This window comes from Physeter macrocephalus, chromosome 19, assembly GCF_002837175.3.
Source record: "Physeter macrocephalus isolate SW-GA chromosome 19, ASM283717v5, whole genome shotgun sequence".
In the NCBI taxonomy this organism is placed as follows: Eukaryota; Metazoa; Chordata; class Mammalia; order Artiodactyla; family Physeteridae; genus Physeter; species Physeter macrocephalus.
Window position 1 is genome coordinate 83,773,444 of NC_041232.1, and position 22,572 is coordinate 83,796,015.

Below are 22,572 nucleotides of genomic sequence, written 5' to 3' on the forward strand. Positions count from 1 at the left end.
CCTCACACACCTGCCCTCACACACCTGCCCTCACACACCTGCCCCTCACACACCTGCCCCTCACACACCTGCCCTCACACACCTGTCCTCACACACCTGGGGAACTTGCCCTGAGCTCTCGATTGGGAAGGGCAGTACAACTGGAAATGCAGGCTCGGGCTCCTCTGCAAGAACATGAAAGTCAACATCAGGGAGAAGGGGGAGCCAGGAAAGGAGTTGCAGAAAGACCCCCTGGGCCATTCAAATCTGCCACTTTGTCCTCAGTAGATCCCGGGGTACCAACCAGTAAATGCCAGCCTGGGAGTTCCCGGAGACGGGCGAGTTGGAAGCCAGACCCTCCGGCAGCAGCTGGAAAAGTCAGGTCCCCGGACGTGTATCCCAGCTCCTTCCAGGGAGCAGCGGAGGGCGGGCTGGTGCAGCTACAAGACAGAGCCAAGGATCGCCAGCAACCGCCGGAAGCCAAGGGGCTCAAGGAGCGGATTCCCCAGAAGGAGCCAACCCTGCTGACAGCAGGATTTCAGACTTCAGCCTCCAGACCGTGAGAGAATAAATTTCTGTCATCTGAAGCCACCTGCTGTGTGATCATTTGTCACGGCGGCCCCAGCAAACAAAAACAACATCATTTAAGTTTTTCCCCAGATTCATCAATTATAGGGTCTGGGCAGCAGTGGTTAATTCAATCATCACTTAGGTGAACTGAGTGCCCATAATTGTCACCAACTGTTTTCCTCAATTGTTTTACCTGAATCCTTGATAATTCCCATCTCTGACCCAGCTGTCTCTATGACCCTGGACAGGCCACCTCCCTGACAGCGGTGGCTGTGACACAGAGCCGCAAGGTTGATGGGGTAGAAGGACATATGGGTCGTTCAGATGCCTCTAAATGCTGGCTCCAAACAATGATGGCCTTTTCGTCGTCTCTTCTTTCCTCTCTTTCTTCTTTCTTTCCTTCCATTCCCTCCCTCCCTCCCTCCCTCCCTCCCTCCCTCCTTCCTCTCTTTCACTCCTTCGTCAACAAACACTCCTCGACTGCTGGCAGGGGCCTGGCACCATGCTAGATGCTGAGCGCGGGGTCACGAACACAATGGGCTCACCCTACCCTCAAGCAGCTTTCACCCCTGGGAGATCTTCTAAGCAACGCCTTGGTCTATTAGGCTGGGCCTGGAGCCTCAGAGGAAGCCATTTTGTCTGTATTTCCAAAACAGAAGAGAAAGCACCTACATCACACCCTTCTGCCAATAAAAAACAGCTGTGAGTCGATATCTTTTTCTTAAGGCAGCTTCTTCTTAGAAGAAGGCAGGTGAAGAAATATTCAGGTCGATAGCAAGGGAGCAGCATGGATCCACAGACAAGCTCCCCACGGCCGCGGTGGGCGTGGCGGCTTGGAGTCACCAGGACCTCAAGCGTTTGCTTTACCTGGAGTGGTGTACCAGCCACAGGAGATTCGAAGCAGACCAGGAGATAATAGTTTACAAGACAGACCAGGAAGTAGTTTACGAGAAAGCCACTGCTTATACAGAAGGAAGAATTCCATCACATTATGCTTTTCTGGACTCGAAATGTCCTTGGAGACACAATAAACAAATGAGAAAGAAAACACGTGAGAACATTCGCTGGAGAAAACCAAAAACAAGTACCACCTAGTTCGTAGGAAGTTCACTGACTTGGGCTAACTGAAAAGCTGGTATTAATCAGTGAAGGGCCGAGACGGAGAGCCCACCCAAGAACACTGCATTAACACCCCCAGGAAGCACGCGCCGACCCGCAGCTGCCGATAACCGCCGGGGATGGTAACCGATGCACCGAGGGAAGCGGGGGGCTCGAGGGAAGTTTGCTTGACTCCGCACTTCTCCGCCGGGGATGGTAACCGATGCACCGAGGGAAGCGGGGGGCTCGAGGGAAGTTTGCTTGACTCCGCACTTCTCCGGTGGGCAGGCAGCGCATGGAGAGTCTGGCCGCATCCATGCAAGAAGGAGGAAGCACCCAGAGGCCAGCGCTGGCGCTGGGGGAGCCCCGCAGCGGGGCCCGGGCAGCCAGGGCCGCTGAGACTGCACGCGGCTCAGCAGCCCACAAGCGCCCTGAGTTCAGGAGGGGCGGCCGTTTGCCCTGGGTGCCAATCCCAGTTTGCTTCTCACCAGCTGTAGATGAACTTGGGCCAGTTATTTAACTGCCCTTTGCCTCCACCTCCTCCTCAGCCAGCTGGCGAAACGGGAGCGCCCTGCGCCGTGGGGCTGCCGCGAGGCGCGCGGGGAGTGTGGAGTGAGGTCGGCCCTTCCGCCGCACACCTGCTACCATCACCGCGGCCCCCACGAGGCCGGACACGGAGCTGAGGCCGGACAGGGACATCCGCGCCGACCCAGCGTCCACGCACCCCCCAGCCCAAGTGCAATCCGAAAGCCTCTGCCACCGAACTGGACTCTGCCCTGGTCCAGGCTCACCCAGGGGTTACCCCAACTGCGGCCAAGGGGCCACTGCGCACGACCGGCCCCCGTGCCTGGCCCTTGAGAGAGCGCCGTGTCACTCTGCTGGTGGCAGGTCAGGTGGCAGCAGTGGCCGCGTCTAAGTCAGCCGTGGTGGCAGCTCGTGCCCGGCCTTTGGACCCGTCACCACTCACGGGCCTGCTCCCAAGCACGGGAGCCGTGGACAGAGCGACACCCGAAGGAGGGTCCCCGTCTCCGACGGGTGCCGCAACGCGTCCGACGTGGTGATCTCAGGTGGCGTCGGCACCTCCTGAGACGCTCCGGTGTGTTCCCAGCGCCAGGAGACCACCCACGTGCCTCTTCCTGCGCTTACGTGTGTCCAGCCTTCCTCGTCCAGGCCCCTCCCCTGCGGACAAGCCATCGACACAGGTCAAAATCCCGCACGCCACGCCACGAGCATGTCTCTCCCCTCTCAATGAACGACGGGGCTCCGCATCCCGCCGGCCAGGAGGGTCTCCTCCCTCACTGTCCCCCGAGCCCCCCTGAGCGGGGCTGCAGTGGGCCTGCTCCACTTTCTCCCAGGACCGAGTACAGAGCCCACTGTCTGGGAACCAGGCCCAGGTCTCTCTGCCTCTGTCAGGGGGTCATGGGAGGCCCCGAGGCCACAGCTGTAAGCTGACATGTTGGTGTGACAGAGTCTGAGCTACCTGTTCACGTAAATGACAATACTCTAGGCCCGTCCGAGAGCCATCTCCAATGAACTGTCGTCAGTGCAGGGTTTGATGCCCCCTGCCTGGCCCAACGGCCTGGTGGATCTGGTACGGCCCAGACCCTGACAGGCAGAGGCAGCCGCCCCCTCAGCCGGCAGCATGGTGCTTTTCCAGCCGGGAGCCGCCCTCTGCTGCAGAAGGCCTTGCTCCACATCGCCGGGGTCTGCACTGCCTCTCCTCCTGGGGGCTCTCCAGACCTCTCCCCAGCACCTCTGTCCACCACGGATGCCTCCAGAACCATCAGACTTGCTGGCTCACACTCTGTGACCAACAGAGCAGTTTGCACTGTGGCTCGATCTGCAGCAAAGCTCAACTTTGTTCCGAGAAACCCTCAGAACTGGGAGCATTTGAGTGACCAGATAAATGGGTTGAAGCGACACTTTGCTTCCAAACGCCAGAGTCTTCCCAAGCCACGTGCCTCTTTCTTAGTCATCTGGAAGGTGAATACGATCACTGGCCATTGATCCCACAGAGGTTAAGACAACATGCCTCAGACACTGGCACCTGAACCTTCACAGCTTCAGCCACTGCCTCGCCAAGGGGCCCACCTCCCACCTTCCCGGCGTTTGTGTCTTCTTGCACTTTTCCAAGATTCTTCAAAGTGCCAGTGTTTGACCCTCCACCAGGCTTCCCTTACTGCTTTATTAAAGGGTGTGTCCTCTGGGCTCCCCAAGGAACACGACTGTGGTGACGGATCTCCTGCTCTCACATAGCAAACACATCCCACGCCTCTTCCACCCGGAGCCTTCCTTCTGGCCCCAGGGACTCAGGGATCCCTAGGTCACACCTGTAGTGCATCATGTGTGTGGGTCGCCAAGGGCCCTGCCCTGGGGTCCCTGCAAGGCTGCTGAATCACCAGTCAAGGGAGAAGGCTTTCAGGACCACAGTTCTCTCCCACTCTGCCTGATTTTCTGCCCGCAGTGGCACAGCACTTTCAACCTCCCCTCCCAGGTCCCCCGGGTCCTTGCCAGTACTCGTGGCCTTTCAATGCTTTGTCCTCCTGGTACAGGAACTCAGGTCTCCGCCGCTGTGCCCTGGATGCTGGACTTGTGGCACGGTGGGGAGGTGGAGCCAATGTGGGGGAAGCCCAGCTCCACGCAGAGTCTCCGAGTGAGCGGAGGATGCCCTTGGCTACGAGGGAACGCAGCTGTTCCCAGCAGGACAGAGGCTTCTGGAGACTGCAGCCCTTTATGACTTGGTCACTTACCCATGGATCTCCATCCCAGGTCTCAGAGCAACATTTTTTTTCCATCAGAACCCTAACTCTGGCCTGAGGATGAAGTCAGTCTCCTTTGTAGCTCTGCCATGTTTATCGTTAAATCCTGGGTCTGGTTTTCAGCACAGTCTGCTCTGCAGCCCAGGTGACAAAGATCCCTAGCAGTTCTCAATTTGGGCGGAACATGGGGAGCTTTCAAAAGCTGCTGCTTGGGTCCCCCTTCTAGAAACTGTGAACGAATCGGTCTCGGACAGTGCCTGGACCACAAGTTATGTGAGTCTAGTGTGAAACCAAAGCTGAGAACAAATGTGTTTCAAAAAAAAAAAAAAAAAAAAAGGCTGCCAGGGAAGCCTCCCCGGTTCTCAGCGAGCCTTCAGTTGGCAGTTCCCTCACCTGAGCCCATCTCTGTCATCCAGGCTTCTCAAGAGCCGCTGACCTAAGCCAGGCAGCTCCAGCATCCTTGAGTTACCGCTGCCCCATGCGCTCACGTAACCAACGCTTGCGTCCCACTGGTAGCTCAGCCCAGCTGCACTTTGAATCCCTGGGACACCCCCGCACAGCAGGGCTCCCACACCCCACTTAACACAGTCCCCCCCGGTACACGGTCCGGCTCTAGAACGCCATCCTAAAGACCACAGTCCCCATGTCATTTTCCAGAAAGCACAGCTGGAGATCAACCCCAGCGCAGGAACTGTCTGGAGACACGTGATCTCAAGCACAGAAGTGGGGGACCGGGAGAGAGAGAAAACTCACACGCAGGTATGTGTTGGGCTGTTCGTCACTGTGGACACGAGCTCAGTCCTGCTGGGACATCCTGAGGAATGATGAACAGGAGAAAGTTTCTGCACCAGCTCACACTTCGTTTGTCAGTTGTGATCCAAGAGGTGTGAACCCCTCACGCTGCCGGGTTTGCATCCGGGTCTGGGTATGAACCCCTCACCCTGCCGGGTTTGCACCCGAGTCCAGACTGTGAACCCCTCACGCTGCCGGGTTTACACCCGAGCCCCACAGCTCAGCCTCAGAGAAGCCCTGGAGCAGACAGAGAGAGAGATTTCCTGAAACCACACGAAGTTTAGTCAGTTACACCCACGCGAAGTGGTTTCCGGAGATAGGAATGGAGTGGAAGACGGGCAGAGAGGGTGTGAGGCGCCAGCATGTCCGATCCACAGGCAGGGCAGCTTAGGGAAAGGATGCTGAGGGAGCAGACGTCGGCAGCAGCTTTCTGTGCTGTCCAGGCGCACAGCAGAAAGAGCCTGGATGGGAGCCGGGTGAGACAGCCCACCGCCGTGCGCATGGACGTGTGCGTCACGTGACTCACCCCCTTGTTCCTAACCCCACGCTCGCCAGGTTACCATCTACTATAACCCGGCTTCCACGTGACTCAGCTTCAGGAGGAGAACGTACTAGAGAGAATGGATTTTCTTGTCCAGTCTCCATTCTAAATGAATTAGGGCACTAGGAGGGGATAAACAGGCTCTTAGGATCTGTGAGACTGAGTCAGCAGCCCCAGGGCCGGCAAAGGCGAGCAGGATGGAGAGCTGAGATGAAAGGATGTCTGTGCTGAGAGGAAGAGAAGTGGCAAGAGTAGACTTCCCAGAGGTCCAAGTCACTAAGGTTCTAATGAACCTGGGGGAGACGGGCCACTAAAACTGCATTATTTGACTTTATTTGTGCCAGTGGACTGTTAAGTCCTGGAAAACCTCAGATTACAGCATCCGTATGTAGTGACTCGGTTTCACTAGCTAAAGCCTCCTTTGAATTCTGGAGCCACGGTCCTAGGACATAATTTGCATCGTGTAAATGCTCCACGCGAGGAGTCTTAGTAAGTGTGTGCACGTGTGTGTGTGCGCGTGTGCGGCTAGAATGCTTGTTAACATGAGACCCACCCTCCTGACAAGGTTTGACGTGCACACACAGTGTTGTTATCTGTAGGCACAGTGCAGTGTTACCTACAGCAGAGCTCCAGAATGTATTCATCTTGCATAACTGGAACTTTATACACAGTGAACCCCAACTCCCAGTTCTCCCTCTCCCCCAGCCCTTGGCAACCACCAATCTGCTCCCTGTTTCTATAAGTCTGACTACTTTAGATACCACATATAAGTGGAATCATGCAGCATTTGTGTTTCTGCATCTGGCTTATTTCACTGAGCATAAGGTCCTCAAGGGTCACCCATGTTGTCACAAATGGCAGGGTTTCCTTCTTTTTTAATGCTGAATAATGTTCCACATTTCTTTATCCACTCACCTGTCGAGGGACATTTAGGTTGTTCAATATCGTAGCTATAGTGAATAATGTTGCAATGAACACGGAGTGCTAATCTCTCTTCAAGATCCTGATTTCAACTCTTTTGGATAAATCTCCAGACGTGGGATTGCTGGATCCCATGGTGGTCCTATTTTTATGTTTTTGAGGACCCTCCATACTGTTTTCCGTAGCTGCTGCACCAAATTACATTCCCACCGACAGTGCACAAGGGTTCTAACTTCGTCACATTTCACCAACACTTGTTATCTTCTTGTCTTTTCAACAATAGCCATTCTAACTGGTGTGAGGTGATATCTCACTGTGGTTTTGATTTGCGTTTTCCTGATGATTAGTGATAGTAACCATCTTTTCGTATATGTGTTGACCGTTTGTATGTCTTTTGGGAGAAATGTCTATTCAACTCTTTTGCCCATTTTTAAATCAGTTATTTGATTTGTTTGCTATTGAATTATTGACTATTAACATGTTATCAGATGCTTATGATTTGCAGAAATATCTCCTATTCCAGAGGTTGCTCCTTCACTCTACTGCCTTCTTTTGCTGTGCGGAAACTTGTTAGTTTCACGTATTCCCACTTGTCTATTCTTGCTCCTGTTGCCTGTGTTTTTGGTGATAGAGCCAAGAAATCATGATCTAGACCAGTGCCATGGAGCTTTTTCCCTGTGTTTTCATGAACAGTTGTATAGATTCACGTCTTATATTTAAATCTTTAATCCATTTTGTGTTGATTTTTGTGTATGAAATAAGATGAGGCTCCAATTTTATTTTTTTTGCCTGTGGACATCCAGTTCTCCCAACACTGTTTGTTGATGACTGATGAGAATTCTTGGAGGCTAGTAAGCTGGCCTCTCCTGGCCTTCACATAAGTCTTTTAATGAGTATTTTTACAATCTGAGAATATACAAAAATAAAACCAGGAAGTAGTCAGGATTTACTACATGCAAAACACTGCGCATAAAAGAAGATAGAGAAACTTAAGGCAAAAGGGTGAAGGACAAAACCACCCAATTAGATGAAGAAGTGACCATAAGCAGCATAGTATCGGGCTGTCAGATATTCTGTCTTTATCTTCAGAGTTCTGGCGTCACAGTGTATCTGCCTTCACAGTACAGTTGCAATTCACATAGTAGCCATGGAGCTGTAGATCCTATCTCCCTTTGCTTTCACATTTCCTCCTATTTCCGCTACAAAAGAGTAGCCACCTTGGGGGAAAAAAAAAAAAAAAAGATCCGATTTCCCTGATAAGTGGATTGAGGTCCTTTGGTAAATATAGATGCTCTGTCACTATTACAGAGAAAGTTCCATTTGCCAGGAAAATAACCACACCCCTTTGCTATCTCCAAGCACCTTACTCTTCGGGATGTTTTGGCATAAAAGGCTATTTAAACAAACGTTTCTCTTGCTTTTAGGATGTGAAGCAATAAACAACAGCTGTGATTACTTAAATGCTGAAGTAGAACTGAATCAGTTTAATTAATCACAAACGAAATTGACTGCAAGTAAGCTGCAGAGGCAAAGCGATGGTTGTGATTGTACAAAATAGGGGAAACCAGAGAATATCGTTCTTAACTCCCTTGGGAGTGGTTTGAAAATACAGATACATCCGCCCTTCTTATTTGCTCTGGTAATTTATTGTACATATTTCAGGGATATATTTAATGCAGTCACAATGTTAACTGGGTAAGAAAGAGTGCAAATCATAAGAATTTTCAACAGAGTAGAGGTTTTCTTACTCCATAATTCAGGAGAGATGAGCCTTCGTAGAAAAGATCTTGAGAAAAATTATGATGTTTTTTAAACCAATGGAGGATGAGGGACAGAGAAAAGGAACTCTCACTGTCAAGATATTTTTTAGAGAAAGTGTCTCATAAAAAGAACCCGTTTGAGTCTTGGTCTTAGAGGTACGATTGCCAGATAAACTTGAATTTCAGGGGGACGAAAAGGTTATTTGTTGTTTATTTGAAATTCAAATTTAACTGGGCGTTCTGTATTTTTTGACTGTGTACCTGGCAACCCAATTTAGAGTCACTGACCTCACCGAATGACGCTACCAACAAGGGATCACGTTTACTGGAAGAGTCGGTACGATGCCTAAGTATTTCGGCCAGTTCCAAAAATAACACCTACTGAGAACAAGAAGAAGAGAGAAATATCATTTGTCCGGGGTGGGGGCAGTGTCTTGTGGAGCAGTGAGCACAGAGGCCCTGCTGGGGCCTCCCGACCCCTCGTGTCCCCCCTGGGGGGGCGCACCGATTGGCAGCGGGGAGGGGGGCTCCTCCCTTTGGAGGGAGCAGGGGAGGGTTTTCTTCTTGTTCCTGGGCCTCATCCTCTAAGCTCCGTAAAACACAGCCCAAATGCAAAACGTTAGACGATCTGACCACAGGCCCTGCGGGAGACAAGTAAGGAAAGAGCCAAAGAGAACCTGAGCCCCCAGGGGCAGCTCACGAGCTGAGACGCAGGAAGGAAGCTGGTGCGACAGGAGACGCGGACCGACCTCCCGCCCCGTGACATTTCAAAAGCAGGAGACGGCCTGCAGAGAGCGTGCGGGACAACGCTCTCCGCCGAGGCGGAGGACGAGCTTGCTGTGGACGAAGGTGCAGAGGACATCGACTCCTCCATCTCTCTGGGAAACAGAAGGCTTGAGGATTACGAGTGGTCTCTTGGTTCCCTCAGAGTTTTGCAGGGAGACCCCAAGCATCTCCACCTGAGAATCACGGTCATCGAGTGGTGACAGCGGTGATTAAACCAACGCCATGTCTGGGAGAAGTAAAGCGAGGGAAAGCCGCCCCCGTGCCCCCAACCACAGGGAATGCGATGGGGTTATCTCGAGACAGGCTGCCAGAACCCACAGTGAAATGGGGGCCGATGGTTAGGTTTGTTTTTTTAACTCACTTCTGTTCAGGAAATTGCTGAACCAACGCTTGAAACAGCCCCCTCACCATAAAATCCCAGCGTCTTTGAAGGAGTCCCGCAGCCACTGAATCACACCAGTCCCGTCCTGGCACTCCACAAGCAACACTCTCCCTCCGGCACATTCTCTGCCGCTCATTTAATCCAAACGTTGTCATACATCCGGGACACGTGGAAGCTGGCCTGGTCCAGCCCCACTGCAGTCCTCTACCCCCTCCTCACCTCTGGGAGAGCCAGGCGCCAGGCAGTGTAGCTTGGCTCAAACAACTAAGAGAGCTCGGCTTTATTTATCTAGCGGAGGAAAAACAGAGATGCGTATATAACAGAAAGTGTACCAAATGGCTGATTGCATGGATCTTACATAGAAAAACACAGTCAAGGTTGCAGCTGACTTATTGTCCTTGACCTGTAATTCATCAAACGGGCCATCCTTGACAAGGCACCGATTCTGTGGCCCTGTCCACTCCATAAAAAGGCAGCCCCCCAGCCCTGGCTGCTACTAACTGAGACGCGGTCTCCACTCCTCCGCAGGGCTGAGGAAGCTCCGCGTGGGTGGAGGACAGGCCGCTTGTCCCCCAGCAACCAGAAGCAAGCCCTCGACAAGCCGTGTGGTCACTCAGCCGGTCAGTGGGCACGTCTCCAACCTGTTAGGTGCAGACCGCTCACGTGGCACCGCCTCTGTGCTGCAGATTCGGGGAAAAATAAGGCAGAAATAATTCTGAAACACGATGGCAGCAGTCTCTGCAGAGTGAGAAGGCCTGGCCTCTGCCCCTCCCTTTTTCCTTAGTGAGGTCATTACGGAGCCAAGAGTCGAATCCAGGCAGTCGTGTCACCCAGCCCTGTGCGCTCCTGGCTTCGAGAACTCTGGGTTTGCAAAGCCACAACTTCCCAGAGTCTAACTCAGCCTTAAAGGTAGATAAGCAGGAGCAGAAACCTGGGGGGAGCTGGAAAGTTAGCTGCGAGCATCGCGGGCGTCCCGGTGACAATCCTTGTCACCTTGGAAGAGTCAGCGAGTGCCCCTGTCCCTTGCACCATACCGCAGCTGGGCCTGCAGTCCATAAGCAGTGGCGTCAGCGATGCATTCTCCCGGAGAGGCAGTGGTTGAAGCATCCATCATGTCGCTCTTCCAGGCGGTTCCAAGGAGAGCACCTCCGAGAGCTGGAAACCGCCGCCCAGGCCCATGGGCTCCTGGCCCAGGGCGCGGCAGCAGCTGTCGCTGCGCTGGGGTGCCTCTGCCTGCATCTCGGCTGAGCTATGGCCAGGTGGGGGCCGAGCAAGCAGCAGGTGCACAGCACGTATCTGGAGGAGAAGCGGGGCCGCGGCCTCAGGGCACAGGGAGGACACGAGACTTCTTGGCTCTTCCATAGCAGGCGGTTCACACTCAGCTCTAAGGCATCAATGTCAAGTCCCGGGAGATAGTCACAAATGCTCCTAAACTATTCAGGGATACTCGGAGATAGTCACAAATGCTCCTAAAACTATTCAGGGATACTCGGACATAGACGCTGAATTTCAGAGAGTAACCCAGCCAAGGAAACCCACTGTGTTTTAAAAATAATGTATTTACAGGATAAAAAACAAGACAAATGAAAAGAGTAATAAAAATGAAGAGGAAAAGTATAATTCCCCCCTTCCCCTTGGCTCCATTTTCTGAAGATAACTGTTACCATTTTCTTGTGTGTTTTTCCAGATTTTTCTATGCTCTCCAAGCATACACACATACATGTATCTATATAACGAATGGATCCTTACTTTTCATACAAATGGTACCATATCATAAATACCATTCTGCATCGTTTTTCACTTAATAGTTCTTGAATATTATTTGAGAATTATCAATAGAAGGATGATATACCAGTAAATATGAGTCAATGTAATGAATCCCCCTGCATTCCCTGGTATGGATCCACCCTCATTCATTTAATCAATCCCTTAGTGGTGAACATTTAGGTTGAGGCTTTTGTTCCTACAAACAATGCTGCAGTAAAAAAAAAAAAAAATCTTCACACATATACCTTTGACTTTGTGTGCAAGCATGCATGCAAGTTAAATTCCCAGCCCTGGACTGGCTGGATCAAAGGATACGTGTATTTTAAATGCTGCTGTATTTGCCAAATTGCTCTCCAAAGAGATCATAACTATTCATGACTACCCATAATAACAGCTGAGCTCACCATATAAGGGACACCTCTTCTGCAGCCAATGCAAAGAGTCTGTATCAGTAAAATGTAAAATAAAAGCATTGAGAAAGTTCACGGTCAAAATGGCTAACCAATAGCACTTGGCTAAATTCCCGAATCGGAGCTCAGATCAGACAGGCTGTTACCAGAAGTAATCTCAAACAAAAGGTAACCTTCCATAGGTAGGAGTGGGGAGTGAGAGCAGGCCATGTGGAGAGTGATCCTGTGGTTCAATTTCAGAGCCAGTTTGTCCCACTGGCTCCCGCAGAGATTTCACCCTTTGTCTCTCAGTAGTTGCCTGCCACTGGCTGGGTGACCCAGTCATTCCACACCAAGCAAGATGCTTGCTTAATGGGAGAACATGGTGATACCTGGAATACGTACCGAGCCTCACAAATAGACCCAGCTGCTCACTGCTTCCACTACCAGGGAGATAATATTGTGCCTGAAAAGTTTTTACAACCTTAAGTTTAAAACCAAACAGGATAGAGACCTCATGGGGAAGGTTGCAGTCATACATATAAATGAAGACAATAAAGATTTAAAAAATTTTTTCTTTCTTAACTTTTTTTTTTTGCCTTCAGAAAAGTTGGAACTACTCTAAATAAAAAAATAAAAATAAAATAAAATAAAAAACTCATGCCTAAATTTGAATCAAAAGTCTGTCTCCTCCTGATGTGCTTAACTAGAAACGGAATTGATTTTGTGCTGGACAGATAGGAAGCTGTCAAGCCGATCTTTCATTCCCAAGATCTCTACCAAAGTTGTCAGAAAAGGCAAACAGTCATTACTTTACTCACAGACCCATCAAGAGCCCCATTATTTATTTCTTCAATCATTTTGGAAGCTGAATGCAAATGCTTTCTCACTTGCTCCATCTAGCGGGTCACGTAAGCAATGGCGGCTCGGATTGTTCCCTTGAGGCAAAGCCCCAATACCAGTGAAAAATCTTTATCAGTGTAATAATTAATTTGTTTAATTCTGACAAATATTTAATAATAAAATTTACAAGCTCAGGTTGAAATAATAGCCCCCATGAAGACGCATTTCTATTTCCCTTGGAGAGAAGAGAAATGTTGTTGTCAAGACAGCGAAAGGAAAAAAAAGACTGTGTTCCGCTTGTGTGGTAGCCACAGCTCCCTAAAGAATCAATCAAGAGTGTCATCAGAAAATGAATATAAGATAGTTGGCATGGTAACCGGAATGCTGAGGCCGTTCTTTATTATCTGTGTTCACATGCATCTAGAACTCACGAATCATCATCCCAAGCAAGCAGGGGAAATCGCTAATTAATAAGATGCCGTCTGAGTATTATGTACGCCATAACCACCATGGTTCGTGCTAGCTCTACAAAGGAATGTGACTGGATAATTGCCCTGGTTTCTAATCTAATGATGTTATGATCAGCTCTGCGATTCCAGGACCAACTGTGTTCGCCACGGTCTCCGAGCGTAAGAAAGTGGGGGGAGTTTGATAAACTCAGGCTACATGGAAGAAGCGACGGGCTACATTCCACTCAAAACTCCTGACACCGGGGATCCCAAATGAGATGCAAGCCTTAAGCACCAAGCAATCAAGCCTGTACAGCAGGAGTCTAATTATTCCCATAAATGGCAGTTTAATCAAATGCTTTATCCCCGCCGGGAGTGAGCTCATCGCGACTCACCAACCACGCGTCAGCCGGCAGGGTCTTCCACCTGGTGCGGCAAGACCCCCGCTCTCCTGCCCACTCAAGGCAAGGTCCCCGGCGACACGCGCGGGTCCCCCAAGGGGCTGTTCTAAACAGGTGGCTGGAGCCAACCCCAGATCAACACGGCCAAGTAATGCCGGGTAACAACCAAATGGAAAATACCTTCCACAGCTTAGTTTCTGACACAGAGGAATCACGACGCCCATAACACGGCCAAACTCAGGGTCAGTTCCGACAGAAACTATTCCCCGTGTCAAAAAGACACAGACTGCAAGCAAAGGGGTTCTAAGAATCCCACCAACTTCCTTAGTCATTGATGCTCACCCGTTCTGAGATGCATCTTGGGGCCACTTACGGGACAGGACGGAGGAGTTGTTTCTGGACGTGCCTATAGGAAACAGAACACAAAAAAAGAGAGAGAGGGCATCAGAAGCTAGTTTAGACAAACACATGTAGGAAATGACCACACTGAGAGTTTTTGTATTATGAAACCTGGAGGGTCTGAGGCTTCATATGACAAAGTATACCTGTCCATAAGTAAAATAATAAGCTACCCAGAAATGCCTCTGGGTCATAGTATGAGTTTGCTGGGGCTGCCCTAACAAAGCACCACAGTCTGGGTGGCTTAAACAACGGACACTTATTTTATCACAAATCTGGGGAATAGATCCGAGATCAAGGTGTCAGGAGGGCTGGTTTTTTCCTGAAGCTTCTCTCCTTGGCTTGCACATGGTCGTCTTCTCCCCGTGTCTTCACATGGTCGTCCCTTGTGTCTGTCTGTGTCCCAATCTCCTCTTATAAGGACACCAGTCATAATGGATTAGGGCTGAAGGGGCTCAGAACACGCCAGCCCAAAATATCTCACTTTGGTGTATAGATTATTTTGAACTAAAGGCAATGAAGAACCAGCAGACACAGAGAAAGCTCTTTAACTCCCCCTTAGCTGCCTAAAATAAAGTGTAAATTTCTCCTTTTGTACAGGAAATTTCCATTAGTTAAGGCATCTGTACCAGGGTGAGAGCTACTCCCAGAGACGCGTTTTTCACTGGAGAGACTTTTATCTCCATAACAAGGCAAATCTTTTCTTTTCATTTCCTCCCCATCCCATAATTTGCCTCTCCCACGTCCCAGAAGCTCCAAGCCCCTCTTCCTTTCCGTAGCTCAGGTGGCATATGTCTTAATCAGCTGGGCACCCGCCCCCTTGAGTCTCCTATTTTGGGGAAACTCTGTGCGTTCATAAATATATAATTAAATTGACTCTTTTTCCTGTTTATCAATCTTATGCCAATTTAATTTGCAGGCCAGGCACAGAACCTAGAAGGGTAGAAGGAAGACTTTTCCCTCCTCTACAGGGCCCACCCTAATGACCTCATTTTACCTTAATTACCTCTTGAAAAGACCCTCTCTCCAAATACAGGTGCATTCTGAGGGCCTGGGGGTTAGGACTGGAACATACAGATTTGGGAGGGGCACATTCCACCCATCAGTCATTTACTTAGGTGTCCTGGGAGCCTGGGAGACGGGGGAAGCTGACTGAAGAAACGGCGGCGAGAGGATTCCTCCCCAGTAAATGAGGGAAGTAGGCACAGACCACCTTTCTCAAAGAGTGTCCAAGGAAGAAGGCTCAGGAGTCTGGTTGGAGGGTGGCGGTCTCAGGGTGATGGGACAAGGAGGATTAGAGCACGGTGTGGTGACGCAGCGCTCAATGCCAACTGGGAAGGGAGGGGCCCAGAGAAAGAGCCGAGGACCTTCTAAGGCTCTACGGGCGTGCAGTTCCTCTCTGCCAACAGGACTGGACTCCTCCAGCTACACCCCATCTCCTGCTGGGAAGATATGAGTAAGAACAAAATGTCCTCCCAACCCAGAGACCCACTCCACAAAGGTAGAAAAGAAAGGAGACGTTCTTATTATTGAATAAGCCTTAAGCCAGGATGTGACACGCGTCACAGGCGATTGGCTAAGAGGCTGCAAAGACAGAAAGAAACCTCACCTTTCATGTAGCCAAGCAGCTACAACCCACTACAAACATGCTCTCAAGGTAACCGATAACTAGTCCTCAAAGAGAAGCCTAGATAGCACCATGGCCACATACAGTTCATCCTAGGTTCGCCTGGTAATTGGGGTGACCATCTGTGTCAGCTAAGCGGCTTTATTCAGAGGAGAAACAAGCCACTTATATCCTTAGGACAGGAAGTGGTTTTGCAACTTGGAGCAAAGGCCCCGCTGAAGTTGGCCCCATCCTGGCGCAGAGGTTGGGAGACAGAGGTGCTGTGAAGACAACCGCATTTCCAAGAGACGGCTCCCAATCCTGGAGGAAGACAGTCCTGCAGCCTAAAGCTGGCTGAGACCTATCTCATCTGCAAAAGGATTTACACACATTTCAGAGAGGAGAAAGCAGTTACAGCTGCAAGTTTTCTAAGGTGACTGATCTAAAAAGAAAAGGAGACAGAGCAGTCTCTTCCCTTATTTTCAACAGAGAGAATTAAGCCTCTTATCTCTAATTTGTATTTGTCCTTATGCCCTTAAACAAGGCTCTGCCACGTCCCTCCAGGACAGAGTGTTGACGGAGCCTTCAGGGTTCAGTCGTGGCCAGGGATGCTGGGCCCCAGGGATGGAGGAGACGGGGGAAGAGGCGAGGTCAGCTGTGCCCCAGTGGGGGTCGGCTGCAGCCCCCCGCAAAGCCCTTAGTGGGCGAGATGGCACCACCTCACTGCCTCAGAAACTGGGATGGGAATGGGAGCCGTGAACTGGTCAGTGGTTATTCTGCCGTTCTGAGAAACGGCTGGAGTGGTTAAAGACCCAAGCCTTACGCTGATCCATCTAGGGACGCTGGATAAAGCGAAACGGAGGGTGACGGTGCATCTAGGGACGCTGGATAAAGCGAAACCTAGGGCAATGGTCTGGGTTTTGTGAATCCCAGCATTAACCAGCCACAGGGTGGAGTTGGGCCTCCCTCCAGTCTGTTCAGGGCTCCCCTCAGGGTCTGCAGGGGGCCCTTCACCATCACGTGCCCGTACAGCTCTTTCCTCTCCAGGGCAGAGCCAGAGGGAAGAGAAGGGACAAAAAGGGAAGGCAGACAGTCTCCTCGAGCACATCAGAGACTGATAAATGCGTTATGCCACATCAAAGATACCGGGTGAGAATTACATATTGTTTTAAGAGTCAAGAGGTGAGAATTACGTATTGTTTTAAGAGTCAAGAGGAAGCTTCATAAACCCAGCTTTCAACATAAGCTTGTTGAATATATACATCGGTGCTTAATGCATGTCTTATTCTCCAAACAAAAGTCCAGACCCCAAATACCTCTTTTAAAATGGTTCTTGCCACTTCTCAAGGATGTTTTGAATAGGAATCACAACTTCCAATTTATCTGGTGAAATGCATGAAAAATGTTTGAAAAAGGTCAGACTGTAAGTTCCTAAGAACACCGATGGAACGTGATATGTGCTTGGGCTTCCCCAGCAAAGCTGCCACATGCTTGTCTTAGGAGCTACTTAGCGTATCAAGGCAAGCATTTGCAGAAGACCCCCTACCACTCCAGCTGGAAGTCAGCTGATGGGCGACCTCACCAGCTGGACAGGGGCTCAGACCCCAGCTCTCCTCGGAAAGACCTCAGAGCCAAGGTTCTTAGTGAACCTGTGACTCAGGATGACAACACAAATCATGAGGTTCTTGGAAGGACTGAGTAAAAGCACGTGAAATAGTACCTATTCTATGAATTATAGAGAATATAAGAGAAGAGTGCTTGGCAAGAAGTAAATGCCTAATTGGTAAATGGTGGGTATTACTGAAATTGTAAATTGTCTACCATGTGATAAGGTGTCTGGCATGCTCACATTAAACACATACACGAAAGGGTTTCGAAGATGTGTTTATTTACCCCAATCCGACCACGTGGCAGTCTGCACAGACGCCGAGCTTCCTTTCTGTCACAATCCTAACTGAAACACCTTGACGATGGGGTTGCTTTCACCTTCTCAGAAAGCACGTTTTTTTCTGCATTTGTTAGTGGAGATTCACAGTTCCCTTCTGCTCTACCTCCGACCTTCACTGTATCTCCGCGTTCACTCGTTCAAACAGCCACCGTATGTGTGCTTCTTTCTTTGAAAATCCCACAAGTTCGTCAATATCAAAATAACCTCATCTTCAAAGGATTTCATGTTAAAATTGAATTCAGATAAACATGGACACCTAAAATATAGGTTAGAAAGAAAAAGGGGTAGGATAAAAGCAAAATTCCGTTTATTCTCAATCCGTAACGTGGATTCTCTGCACCTCAACGGAAGTGCTGAGCCCTGGGGACAGAGCTGGGCCATGGAGAATTCTAAGAAATGTGCGGCGGTGACTCACGCCTCATCCCTGCCCTCCCACAGACTTTGATGTCAGCAGAGATCACGGGAACCGGCTGAAACCCTGCCAGGCTGATGCACTCAGAAGGCAGGGAATCTCCCCTCACCTTCTGCTGACAGGCTCCCTGTTTGTGGGGAACCAGACTTCACCACGAACGGCCAGAGGAGCCATTTCTCCATCTTGTCCACTCACAGGCACCCATGCAAATCCCTCTTCCGTCTCCAAAAGCAAAATAAATGAAACGTCTCCTTTCACATCACCACCAAGTGACTTCTGTTCTCATCTGAATCTCAGCTTAGGCTCCAGTTGAAAAGGCCCTCTTCTAATAAAACCTTGTCCACTGGAAATAAGAGGGAAATACGAGTTTGCCCCCCCCATTATAAGACACATCAGTACAATATGGTCACTTTCAAAATGAATCCTACCCCTTAAATTTAGCAAAACACATTCAGTATTTTGTAAGCCAGGTGTTGTGTAGAAGGTGTAATGGGTACAATTAATAAAGACCTTACCTGAAAGCTTATAATCTGGAGGGGAAATGAGACAGAAGCACAAAAGCTATGTCACAAGGAGTTAAAGAGGATGCAAGGCTTTTAAAACTGAGTGACTAGGGAAATGTAGGCTTCCATTTATAAATGTAGAGAAATCAAAGTCTCTATTTTCGGACAGGAGAGATATAATAGATTCAATACTGGTGATGCTGCGTTGTTTGGTACACCACGGACTTTTGTGTGAGTCTGGAGGAGAATTGTCCGGACAGAGCAAAAGGGAGCAGAGCAGAGAAACTTGACTAACGCCTAGTTTTGAGAACAGAAATTATGGTTAGTGAAAGAGTTGTCAGAGAGTTAGAAGAATGAGTAAAATCTGACAGCCAAGGAGTTGAGGAAGGAGAGAGCTTTAGAAAGACAGACTGACCAATTGTATCAAGAAGAGGGGTGAGAACGGAGAAAAAGATGTTCTAGTATATTCAGTGATTAGGTGACCCGTGGTCCACACAAGAGCCCAATTCATGGCCTCTATCTTAGTAACGCTGGCAGCCAGGTTACCTGATAAACCCTGCCGAGCAGAGAAGGCCCAGCACAAAAAGAAATAACAGAGAAGGAGCAGGGCAGACCTCCAGCCAGCATCAGCCAGCTGGACCATTAACAGAGTCGGGGGGGAACCTTGCCAATTTCACGTCAATTTCGGGGTGTAAGCGTGTGCTAAAGGAGTCCGGAAGAGACGTGAAATTGTAAAACCCTGTGCAGAGTTTCCACCATCCTCCTGCAACAGGCGTGAATGACCTCGCCAGCACAGATAATAGAAAAATGTAGTGAAATAATTAGGAAGTGAAGAGTTCGGGGTATTTACTACTTTTGTTTACTTTTAATACAGTTTTAAACTGTAAACTTACGTTATTTAATGCGTAATAATTGCTGTTTAAAAACCAGTTCACAAAATTCCTGAAAATTTAACAATCGGTTCTCAAAAGCCAGTGCACCCAACTGAGCATGACTGATCAGATTGTTAAACATTAATTTTTCCTTTCTGGTTGTTAAGTGGCCACTGCCACAGGCTGCTTCAGTCCCTCTTCTAGACCCTCCTGGACCTTCCCATGATTCAAAAATTAAAGAGACAATTCCTGGGGGAGGGAGGGCGCAGACAACCTTCAGGAAGCCTCTCCAATAGCGCTATGTTCTGGAAGGGTCCACTCTGAATGCCCAGTGCCTCTCTCACTAATAATTACCTATTTTGAATATCACTTACATAGGCATCTATGGAGAGGCTCTACGTTGCTGATGAGAGAAACCCAGAGTACCACTCGTCTGTATAAAAACACGGTATGTTTCTATCACCCAGCAGTTTCCTCTCTGCTCACTTTAACATGAGACGCAGAAGACCCCTGATGAGCAACTGTCATCATCTTCCAGAGCCATTCCTTTTCAAACACTACTGAGTCGCTCTCCTTGTTGCTAAGACCAGCTCTTAGAAAGTCACAAAGGTAGGAAACTATTCTGAATGGCTCATTGCTACAAATTCTACATAAGGAAAGATCCAAGCAAATTGTCCTAAGATACAGCATCTTTGGGCCACCCTCGGCTCTGGCTTGGAAGAGAGTGAATAAGGGAGCTGGCCTCCTGGCTCTCAGGATGCCTGTTTTGCGGCCAAGCGCCTAAGAAAACAGGACAAATCGGGCCAAAGAACAGTTGAAGAACCAATGATGAAAATAATTAAAGTTCTTGGTAAACAAGAACTCAGTTATCAAGGGACATGAGTCAGTAGTAAGCTGAAGCCAAGAAAAAAGTCTGCCTGGGGCATTACTGGAATTCTTGCTTACTTCAGGAAAGTTCTCTCTTCAAAGAACATCTTGAATCTAAAACTGTGAGCAACGAGGAAACACAATAAAGAGATAGTTCTGCAGGGCTCTCTACTTTGGATAGACAGCATCCGCAATTCCAGCTTCAGAAGGAAGTCAGTACAGGAATAAAAAGGTGCTCAGTGGAGGGTTAGAAGGTTCTTGTCCTGCTTTTGCTACTAGCTACTGAGTAACCAAAGGGAAAACACTTAGCAATTCTGGGCCTCACTCTTCTCGACTGTCAAGAAGACAATGTAAAGATCCATAACACGCTGCAGAGTTTATCCTCAAAGTAAATAGTTTTCGATATCCGTAGGATCTGTCCCCAAATCTCCGACTAGCTGACATTCACTTAAGATCAAATAGGCGCAAATGCAACAAAGAATTAAACAGAGCAAGTCAAGTGAGTAACATCTGTATGCATTTTTCCTCTGATAACCAGATCCAACTTGACAGCCACTTGAGATGCCCTACATAACCTAAAGGATTTTGTTAACATATTCACAATGTAGACTACAAAGCGCTAACCTAAAGGGTTTTGTTAACATATTCACAATGTAGACTACAAAGCGCGGAGGGAAGCAAAGATCCAGTTGTGAAATCAGAGTCTGTTCTTCACTCCCAGAGCCCGGCACCAGCATCTGCGGGCCCCTGCAGACAGACCCCTTGGAGTTTATGGAGCTCTGCTTGGAAAGGCCTTCCCCACAATCTATCCCAGCCGCGTACAATCTACATTTTTCACACGTGCTCCAAACTGATAGATTTAACTGTGTTAACCAGGTCGGGACTTTGAACACGCCTTTCATTTGGAGGCATTTTTCATTCTTTGCAAAGAATAAATATGGCACAAAAGGCTCGGTCCTATTTGGTTTTTTGTTGTTGTTATTTTTCAATCTAGTCAAAATTTAACTGGGCCATCTCTGTGGGCCGTAGAGTCATAATCTTGCTAAGATTCTTCTACCATTTAGGGAAAAGCCAAATCTCACTAAATAGACTTTTAAGGGGCCCTTTGTGTAAATTTAATTTTACAAATAGGGATTAAATGATAACAAAACGTCTGTGTATCTAAAACCCCTTCCCCAGACCCAGTTCTGACACTGGACCCACAGGCATAACCCTGAATGCTAGCTACCATGTCTTGGGGTCTGCTTCACTCCATGACCCGCCAGCCCTTCCACTGGCTCAAGGTCAGGTGCTCCCTAGCTGCCCCCCACTCCCCGGCTCCTGCAAGAGGCCTGCTCCCAGCTCAGGCTAATCCAGGGTAACTGGCTACGGGTGCACCAGCTGCAGGCACGTGACCTTGATGACCCTTTGGTCGGAAAAGAAGTGTTCTCGAGATACAGTTAGGGAGGAACCTCGGGGAAAGCGGTCTTAATAAAGTCACCCTGAAGCGGGTCACGCAGGAAACGCCTCTTTGCAACTGTTTCTTCAAAGAGGCGGGGTGACAGAAAGAGAAAATGAGTCTGTCTCCATGAACTAAAGCCAACTAAATGGCGGTGAAAATTCAAAGCTTGTATTTAAAGCACAGGATTTCTGACGTGAAATTTCTGCTGATAACTAATGGAGATTCATTACGGGCTGAGAGGCTGTGCAAATTAGCTGTTTTCAAAGGAAAATCTTTTTGACGTTTGAGTGACTGCAAACTGATTAATATGATCCCTTCCACATTTTTCTTACCATTAATTCTCCTTAGATCTTCCCCCTGAATTTAGGTTTTGGAAGACTGTTAACCCTCCCGGATCACAGGCATCCTCCATGCTGAAAAGACTGTCAGCCAGAGACCAAAAGTTCTAGAAGGTGGACATTCCCCCCTGCATCCTGAGTAGAAGACAGGCACCCCAGCTCTGGGAAAAGCTTCTCGCAAATGACTCCGACTGTAACAGCGGGTCTTCAGCACTATCGCGAATTCAGCTGTCTCAGGTCAGTGGACTAGACCAGGGTCAGACATGGGAACAAGTCACGGTTCGCCCAGCATCTCTCACGCGCTTCCAGAGCGGACAGAACTGAGGCTGCGTGATAAGTTCTCCAGTGTGAACGTCCCAGATTTCTTTAAATATGAAAAAAAGTACAACTTTTGAAAAAAGCACATTGGGCTCCAGAAGTTCCCAAAGAGTATAATATTAATGAGAACTTCAATGCCAGCATAGGTTCCCCCAGGGACCTGTGGAACGCTGCAAGCAGGCTGACATTTAATTTCCCACACAAAGGCCTCATTCCAAATGTCTTAGCGCTCATCACAGTGTCAGCGCATGCTGGGAGCAGGGAAGGTGCCAAATGATGCAGGAGAGCAAAAGTCTGCAGAAGGCTCACGGGTGAATCTCCATAACAACCCCTGTACTGATAATGGTGAGTCACTGGGACACACTTTATTACAGAAGTCCCACCGGCACTGCTTTCTTAGAACGGGTAGTTTGGCAGGAAAGTTGTAGACT

At 49.1% G+C, this 22,572-nt stretch overlaps 1 protein-coding gene across 1 annotated transcript in view; it reads right to left on the minus strand.

Moving 5' to 3' along the window:
* Positions 1 to 22,572, minus strand: part of FBXO15 (F-box protein 15) — a 248,411-nt gene that overhangs the window by 30,998 nt on the left and 194,841 nt on the right. Inside the window, exon 11 of the mRNA XM_028480298.2 lies at positions 13,780 to 13,843. Coding sequence (XP_028336099.2) covers positions 13,780 to 13,843 — 64 coding nt within the window. The remainder of the gene's footprint in view (positions 1 to 13,779; positions 13,844 to 22,572) is intronic.